We start from the raw sequence: 9,695 nt of genomic DNA, 5'->3' as shown, positions 1-9,695 counted from the left end.
TTACCTGGAGACACTGTAGACACTACAGAGTGAGTTCCTTGAGTTCATAATGCATATATTAAAAGGTTACTAGCTTTCAATTTCTTGTGAGAACAAAGTAAAAAACCTTTATTTGAAATGGAGGTTAATATCAATTTGAAAGCATATGGGTAACATTTAATAAATAATGTGTTTAATTAGCTATAGGACATTGAAAATGCCATATAAAATGTATTAATATTTCCATTTATGACTGAGCTTGAGGAAAGGAAATTCTCCAAAAGCCTGTAAAAACAAAACTTTGATCCAAAGTGGTAGAGAGTTAGATATGATGTTTTTGCAATGAATCTTGCTATGTATTGGTGGCCAACATCTTTGATAATATACACAGAAACAAGAGGAAAATATAAGACACAAATATGGTGAAAGATGGACATTTGAATCCAACACATAAAAATCAGACCTCCAAAGAAAGAGACATATACAGTGAGTAAGAGATAAAGGTTTCCTGAGAATTCTTAAACATATCTCACACTTTCTTAATGCAGTTTGAGAATAGTATTTGATGTACCTATATGATTTGTAAAACACTGAGTAAAAATTTTTAAATTAAAATGGTTCCAGTTTTGCAATATCAAGAGCAAAAGCAAATTTTCTCTAATAGAATTCACTTTAAGTACATAATTAAATTAATTTCTACAGATGATGGTGGCTTATCTGTTTGGTCTGCTTTAACAAAATACCTTAGACTGGGTAATTCATAAATAATAGACATTTATTTCTCATTTTTCTGGAGTCTGGAAATTTCAAGAAGCCAGTAGCTTCAGTGATGAAGGTTTGTTCTATGCATCATAGATGGCACCTTGTTGCTGTGTCCTCACATGGCACAAGGGGAAAGGGGTAAAGAGGACTAAGAGACTCCCTCAAGGCCTTTTATAGGGGTATTAATCCCATTCATGAGGGATTCACCCTCATGACCTAATCATTTCCAAAACTCCACCTCTTCATACTACAGACTTGCATTGAGGATCCAATTTTAACATGAATTTTGGAGACACCTAGACTTTCAAACCATAACAAGAAAGAATATTATTTCATAATGAAAATATTAATAAAACATTAATAACCTTGTCTTGGTTGGGTGTAGTGACTCATGCCTATAATCCCAGCACTTTGGAAGGCTGAGGTGGGAGGATCGCTTGAGCCTAGGAGTTTGAGAACAGCTTGGGTAACATTGGGAAATCCTGTCTCTACAAAAGCAAAAAACTAAAAATAAAAATAAAAATTTAGCCAGGCATGATGGCATGTGCCTGTGGTTGCAGCTCTTTGAGAAGCTGAAATGAGAGGATTGCTTGAGTCTAGGAGGTCAAGGCTGTAGTGAGCCATGAGTGTGCCACTGGACTCCAGCTTGGGCAACAGAGCAAGACCTTGTCTCAAAAGAAATCTAATGTGTATAAGCTGTATTCAACTAGACACAGAACACAAGACAAATCCCAGTATTAGACCTGAAAACACTGAAGTTTTGTTTGTTTGTTTGTTTGTTTTCAAGACATAGTTTCACCCTTGTTGCCCAGGCTGGAGTACAGTGGTGCCATCTCAGCTCACTGCAACCTCTGCCTTTTGGGTTCAAGCGAATTCTCCTGTCTCAGCCCCCTGAGTAGCTGAGATTACAAGCATGCACCAGCACACCCAGCTATTTTTAGTAGAGATAGGGTTTCACCATGTTGGCTAGGCTGGTCTCAAACTGCTGACGTCAGGTGATCTGCCTGCCTAGGCCTCCCAAAGTGCTGGGATTACAGGTGTGAGCCACCGCACCCGGCCAACATTTTTTAAATTATGCTTTACAGTATACAAAATAAAATTATATTGTAATTAAGTAAATTAAGTTACCATTTAAATGTATTACAAAGGAACATCTGACCATTAAACATAATTAAACATATTTAGAAAAAGATAAGACCAACTTCTAGAAATTAGAAATGAGATTATTGATATTATAAATAAAGTAATATTCTATATCCAGTAGATGTGTCAAATGTAAACTGACACCGCTATGCAGAACATTAGTGAACCTAAAGACAAAAATTATCCAGGAAGCAGCAAAAAATAAGGCTGCAACATCTAGAAATTAAGTTAAAATAAGGGCTGAAATAGAGGTTAAAATGTGGCTTACATGAATACTATAGAGGCAAGAGATGATGGGAAAGAATAGCACTGAGGGAAATGAAGAGCTTTCTAGAACTGACGAATGGACAAATCCACAAATGCAAATAGCTAATGAACACAAAGCTGGAAAACCTATTTGAAAAGTATAGTTTCACAAATTATTGTAGACCACTCAGCTACAAAAAAAAAAAAAAAAAAAATGGAAGAGAGAGAGAAAAAAACATATTACCAAATAAAGAAATGAGGAACATATTTACAGATAGTGGTGTGATGGAGCCAGTTCATGTCACTTTGCAGATCTGATTTGTACGAATGGACTTATAGAATGACAGAGTAAAAGTTCTTCAAGAAAAACTGCAAAATTTTTTGAAAAAGAAAAACAACTGTTTAATGTCAATGGAAATGGTCCTAAAGACATGCTGCAAATGAAACATTTATTCAAGAAAATCTACTGAAATTTGGAAATAGCAATGAGAGTTTATGGTATCTGAACTGAGACCTAATCCCTTCCTCCCCTTTCCAACTCAGTGAGAGAGAAACTTCAGACTACTTCAGCCAAGAATACAGAACCCTCTTTTTTCAGAGCTTTCAGATAGGTTACTATCTTCCTAGAAGGGGAGTAGAATTTCTTATACTGCCCCCAGCTACCTCTTTCTATGACTGTTAGTGAATGTGGCTGACTAGGAAATGTGGGCTTTCTTCTTTTCTGCTCAGCCCACACAGTGGCACAGAGGTTCAAACATAGCACAGTACCGCTGAAAATACTTGGGTGATGATAACCCATGTCCTGGCTCATATGGTAGCAGTGGTACACCAGACACAGCAAGCTAAGAATGCTTGAAGCCACTCTCCCCACATGTTGAATGCTCAGCTCCTACAGCAGAAGGGTCATTCAAAGAAAGCCATGCCATTTTTTAAAACCCAACTTCAGAGCCTGTGCTACTAGCTATACCAGAAAGGAGAAGCAGTCTGGAAAATGGGTAGCTCCTAATTCCTTGAAAAAGGAACTTACTTCATTTAAAACACAATGCGAAAAAGTTCAAGCCACAGGGCACTTTCATAAAAATAAAAAATAAAACAAACAAAAAAAACCACTTGATATTTTGGTGGAGTAATTGGGAAAACATTGGTAAATTTATGAAGATATAGGATAAATCTTAGGTTGGGTAGTTTACTGGAGAAAGCTGAAAAGAAACAGCTATGACCAGATTCCCTGGGATCACAGCACATCACAAAAACTGACTTCAGGAACTATCACTTTAAAGACAATATTCAAAATCAGTAGAGCGATCAGTTTACAACTAGTGGGGCTGTACAGAAAGAAAAAGAGACTAAGCCCATTATCTCTCACCATATACAAAAATTAACTCAAGATGGATTACAGACCTAAACCTGTAAAAATTCCAGAGGAAACAGAAAACACCCTTCTGAACATCACCTTTGGCAAACAGTTTATGACAAACACCCCCAAAGCAAATTCAACAAAAACAACAGTAGATAAATGAGACTTAATCAAACTAAACATACACAAGAAAAGAAATAATCAACAAGACAAACAGACAACTGATAGAATGGAAGAAAATATTTGTAAACTATGCATCCAACAAAAGGTTAATATCCAGAATCTGTAAGAAACTTAAACAAATAAAAAAAAAATAACCCCATTAAAATGTGGGCAAAGAACATGAATAGATGCTTCTCAAAAGAAGACATATAAGCTTCCAACAAACATGTGAAAAATGCTGAACATCACCAATCATCAGAGAAATGCAAATTAAAAGCCCACAGAGATACCATCTTACACCAGTAAGAGTACCTACTGTCAAAAAAAGTCAAAAAACAACATATGTTGTCATGGATGTGGAGAAAAGGGAATGTTCATACACCACTAGTGGGAATGTAAGCTACTTCGACCACTATGAAAAACAGTATGTAGATATCTCAAAGAACTAAACATAGAACTACCATTTGATCCAACAATCCTGCAACTGGGTAGCTAAGCAAAGCAAAAGAATTCATTATATAAAAAAGACATCTGCACTTGTATGTTTGTCATTGCACTATTTATCATAGCAAAGTCATGGAACCAACCTAAGAGTCTACCAACAGTTGGTTGGATAAAGAAAATGTGGTATATATACACAATGGAGTAATATGCAGCCATACAGTAGAATTAAGTCATGTCTCTTGCAGTAACATGGATGGAGCTGAAGGCCATTATCCTAAGTAAACTAACATAGAAGCAGAATATCAAATACATATGTTCTCACTTAGAAGCTAAACAAATGATACACATGGACATAAAGATGGGCAATATATATTCTGGGGACTCCAAAGGGATGACAGTGGGAGAAGAGTGAAATATAAAATATAACCTATTGAATACAATGTACAATATTTAGTTAATGTGTACTCTAGAATCCCAACTCCCACCATTATACATGTAATACCTATGTAACAAATAAGTACATGTACCCCTCTGAATTGAAGATAAAATTAGGCAGGTGGATCACCTGAGGTCGGGAGTTCAAGACGAGCCTGACCAACAAGGGAAACCCCATCTCTACTAAAAATACACAGTTAGCTGGTCGTGGGGGCACATGCCTGTAATCCCAGCTACTCAGGAGGCTGAGGCAGGAGAATCACTTGAACCCAGTGGGCGGAGGTTGCGGTTAGCCAAGATAGCACCATTGCACTACAGCCTGGGTAGCAAGAGTGAAACTCCATCTCAAAAAACAAAACAAAACAAAACAAACAACGACAAAACAAAACAAAACAAAAAAACAAAAAACTCCAGTTATAAAAGAAAAATAAAATACTTGGAAATAAAAATTTGACAAAATTAGTATGAAAGTTTTACTCTGAAAATGACAATATTCCATGAAAAAACTAAAATAATATGCAAGTGAATGGCAAAATAAAATCACATGTTCATAGATTGGAAGAGTTGGTGTTATTAAGAAGGTAATATTCCCTAAACTGATCTAATGATTCAAGGCAATCTCTATCAAAATTCCATATGACATTTGCGTAGGAATTGGAAAGTTGATCCTAAAATGCATATTGAATCACAAGGGACCCAAAATGGCCAAACCAATCTTGAAAAGGCAGAACAAAGAAGTACTCAAACTTCTTAACTACAAAATTTATTACAGAGTAACAGAAATCAATGCAGTGTGCTACCAGCATGATGATAGACATATAGATCAATGGAATAGAGCAGTAAGTCCAGAAATAAATCCAGCTGTCTCTCTATAGTCAACTGTTGTTTGAAAAAGATACTAGTCATTCTATAGGGCAAACATTATCCTTTTCAACAAATGATGCTGGAACAGCTAGATAGAACCACATTCAAAAGAATGAAGTTGGAAACTTAATGCACACCATAAATAAAAATAAACTCAAAATTAACAAAAACTAAATGTAATAGTTAAAAGTTTAAAATTCTTACAAGAAAACAAAAAGATAAATTTAAGAATCTTAAATTTTATAATGAATGCTTACATATGACACAAAATATGAACAACAAATAACAGAGAAACTGGACTACTTTAAAATTTAAAAGTTTTGTAATTTCAACAACACTAACAAAAAAGTAAAGAGAATACAAGAATAAAAGAACATGTATGTACATAATGTATCTGATAAACACTAGAGTCTTGAATGTGTAAAGAACAGTTACAATGGAATAATCAAAAAACAACCTAATAAAAAAGGAGCAAAGGGTCTGCATAGACATTTCTCCCAAGAAGGTATTAGAATGGCCAATAAGCACCTAATAAAGATTCTCAACATTGATACTTAAAGCTGAAAACCACAATAAGATAACATTTCACACACACTAGAATGCCTAGAATCATAAAGTCAGATAATGGAATTTAGAAGCATGTGGTGAAGTAAGAGCATTCCTACAGTGACTGTGGGAACGTTAAATGTCACAGCCACTTTGGAACAAAAAACTTACAGAAATTAAAATCCAATGATTTAACATAGAGTTGCCATATAACTCAGCAATTCTATTCTTAAATATATATCTAAAAAATGAAAACATAATTCCAAGGAAAAGCATGTAGAATAGTGTTTCTTGCAGCTCTGTAGGTATGATTTGCTTTCCTTGGCTTTATATCTGACCAAGTAGGGAGTACTATTGGCTCAGAGGCCCCACCCCACCCCTCTGATGCTCAAGAGACCCCGCCCCTCTGATGCTTACCAAGGACAATTGTTGCCTTGACTGGATTGTGACATAAAGGGCAATCAGCCCTCATGTTGCCTCAGCAGGCCCTGAGCCTACAGAATGGAGACAAGATTCAGAGGTTGAAGATGGGGTGTCCTGGTGGACTGAAGGCAGTATACTAACTCTACATGGGTGACAACCTGATAACTTCAGAACCCTGAAGTTTAAAAAATTCTAAAGGTGCCTGCCATCTCAGAGAGTGACATAAGTGTTCTTTCTTTATTTGGGGGAAGTCCAGGAGAGCATATTACAGCATGTTTAATCCACACGTATTAGATGTTCCTGCTGTAATTTTTGACAATGGTTCAGGACTCTGCAAAGCAGGCGTGTCTGGAGAGATTGGACCCCGCCATGTCATCAACTCCGTCTTGGGACATCGTAAATTCAACATGCCTTCGGCAAGACTTAATCAGTACTTCGTGGGGCAAGAAGCCCTGTACAAGTTTGACGCCCTACATTTGCACTACCCCATTGAGCGTGGACTGGTAACAGGATGGGATGACATGGAGAAACTCTGGAAACATCTCTTTGAGTGGGAGCTTGGAGTAAAACCCAGCCAACAGCCTGTACTCATGACCGAGCCCTCTTTGAACCCTAGGGAAATTCGAGAAAAGCTAGCAGAAATGATGTTTGAGAACTTCAGTGTGCCTGGTTTCTACCTGTCTAATCATGCAGTGGCAGCGCTCTATGCCTCTGCCTGTGTCACAGGCCTGGTGGTGGACAGTGGAGATGGGGTCACTTGCGCTGTCCCCATCTTTGAGGGTTACTCCCTGCCTCACGCAGTCACGAAACTCTATATGGCAGGGAGGGACATCACAGAGCACCTCACCCAGCTCCTCTTTGCTAACGGGTTTAACTTCCCTTGCATACTCAACAAGGCCGTGGCAAATAACATCAAAGAGAAGCTGTGCTACATCGCCTTGGAGCCAGAGAAAGAGCTACGCAAGAGTCGAGGAGAGGTCCTGGGAGCATACAGACTGCCAGATGGACATGTCATCCACTTTGGGGATGAGCTGTACCAAGTGCCCGAGGTTCTTTTTGCACCTGACCAGCTGGGCATCCACAGCCCGGGACTCTCAAAAATGGTCTCCAGCAGCATCATGAAGTGTGACACTGACATCCAGAATAAACTTTATGCAGAGATTGTACTCTCCGGGGGCACCACTCTCTTCCCTGGACTGGAGGAAAGACTCATGAAGGAAGTGGAACAGCTGGCTTCCAAAGGTACTCCCATCAAGATCACGGCTTCTCCTGATAGATGCTTCTCTGCATGGATTGGTGCATCCATCATGACCTCTATGAGCAGTTTCAAGCAGATGTGGGTCACCTCTGCGGATTTCAAGGAGTATGGGACATCTGTGGTTCAAAGAAGGTGCTTTTAAAGATCCTTGAGCAGAGGAGACATCTTTAAGCGCCAGATTACAGGAGTACCAGTGGGAGATGGCATTTTCTTCTGGGCTTCAGCATGATGTTCAATAAAAGTTTTGCCATTTCAAGTTTCAGTTTATTCTTAGTAGCACCATGATATATTGAGTCAGGTCATGAATCTTTAGGTTACTCTATTACTCTCTTATTTCCCATGGGCCTGTTAAGTTTTTTTCTCCTGAGAAAATCTTAGGTTATATGTTGAGGTTATGTTCATAGAGAGGATTTGTAGCAAATGGTGCCTGGGACTCATACCTAGGAACTTGATTTGGTAGAATCTCAAGAATCTTTAAATTATTATCTTAGGTGGTTCTAACAGACCCAGTTTCCAGGAGAATAAATCACGAAGAAAAGTGTGGGAAAAGGAAGGAAATGAAGCAGAACCAGAAATCCTTCACTAGTCTTACGGTTCAAGTCCTTTTACCTGGTTTATCATTTAGTTAGGGCAATAGGGTTCTTGCTCTGCTGTTATGAGATCAAAAAGGCTAATTAGAATGGAAAAAAATTTGGCATAGAAATCACAATTTTCTAAGGCTTTCTAAGCTCAAGGTCCTTGTTCCCAGTTGGAGCATTAAGAATCAGTATTTCTAAATTTTTGTTTTTTTAATCATTTTTAATTTCAAGGCTCTATATAACATCATTTTTTATGGGTAAAACACTAGAAACAATAGTTATCAATAAAATAATCTTTGAATAAATTATGCATACAGAAATATTCTCATTAAGTTAATACATATATTAATAAATGTGATTTTATATGATTATAAGCATTTGGAGAAAAGTACAGAAGTAAAGACACCACATAGTTTATGCAACTTGAAGAAGAATGGAATGAGAGGTAATGCAGTTGGAAGGAAAGGATGTAAGAAATAAAAAAAAAAGAAAGAAATTGTTATATTATAAATTTCAGCCTGAATGAAATAAAACCATTCATCTAAAAAATATATTTTTCACATATGTACTCATCATTGCTAGCCTAAATACAACCATGAAAATTGACAAGCCCTATAGACACTATAAGTCAATTCTTTTCATTTTTGTATTTATTTGAGAGAGTTGGCTTAACAGCAAACTTCTGTTTACAGGTAACTAATCAAAACCACAAAGAAATAAGACAGTGGAATAACACCTTCAAAGTGAGCTAGAAAAACTCTACTGTCAATATAGTATTATATACCCGGGAAAACCATTACAAGAAATATGGTAATAAAATAAGAGACATTTTTGAATAATAACTAAAAGTACTTACTGTCAGCAGACCATTAGCACAGAAAATTTTATAAGATTTACTTAAGGCATATAGAAATAACCCCAGAATAAGACATGTTAGAAAAAAAATAAAATTTTAAAATGCTGAAAATGGGGGTAAATTAGAAAATATTGATGGTATTTATTTATTTATTTGAGACAGAGTTTCGCTCTTGTTGCCCAGGCTGGGGTGCAATGGCGCGATCGTGGCTCACTGCAACCTCTGCCTTCTGGGTTCAAGTGATTCTCCTGCCTCAGCCTCCCGAGTCACTGGGATTACAGGCACTCACCACCACACCCAGCTAATTTTTGTTATTTTTAGTAGAGACGGGGTTTTGCCAGGTTGGCCAGGCTGGTATCGAACTCCTGATCTCAGGTGATCCACCCATCTTGGCCTCCCAAAGAGCTGTGCTGGGATTCCAGGCATGAGTCACCATGTCTGGCTGGCATAAATTTATAGCAGTGAAATAGACAATAAATCTTCCACTCTACAAACATAGCCACGAATCATGAATACTGGTTTGAATTTAAAATATTTAAATACATTTGCATTATTCAGAAAGAAAAGTATTAATTAAACTTAGAATCTTTATGTTGAAACTGAAGAAATTCTGACTATAAAACCTTAAATATTAACAAAAAT

General features: G+C 37.1%; 1 protein-coding gene across 1 annotated transcript; it reads left to right on the top strand.

Annotated features, from left to right (window-relative positions):
• The first annotated feature begins 6,080 nt into the window (after positions 1–6,080).
• On the top strand, positions 6,081–7,875 carry ACTRT1 (actin related protein T1). The gene has a single exon (XM_045383908.2). It carries the CDS (start codon positions 6,634–6,636, stop codon positions 7,759–7,761), a length of 1,128 nt encoding a protein of 375 aa, XP_045239843.1. The 5' UTR covers positions 6,081–6,633; the 3' UTR covers positions 7,762–7,875.
• Positions 7,876–9,695: the final 1,820 nt, after the last annotated feature.

This window comes from Macaca fascicularis, chromosome X (assembly GCF_037993035.2).
Source record: "Macaca fascicularis isolate 582-1 chromosome X, T2T-MFA8v1.1".
Lineage (NCBI taxonomy): Eukaryota > Metazoa > Chordata > Mammalia > Primates > Cercopithecidae > Macaca > Macaca fascicularis.
Note: the sequence above shows the minus strand (reverse complement) of the source record. Positions and strands in the feature narration are given on the sequence as shown.

What these genes read in the sequence shown, in the direction of transcription:
- ACTRT1 (XM_045383908.2), top strand. Translation starts at nt 6,634, where the DNA reads ATGTTTAATCCACACGTATTAGATGTTCCTGCTGTAATTTTTGACAAT.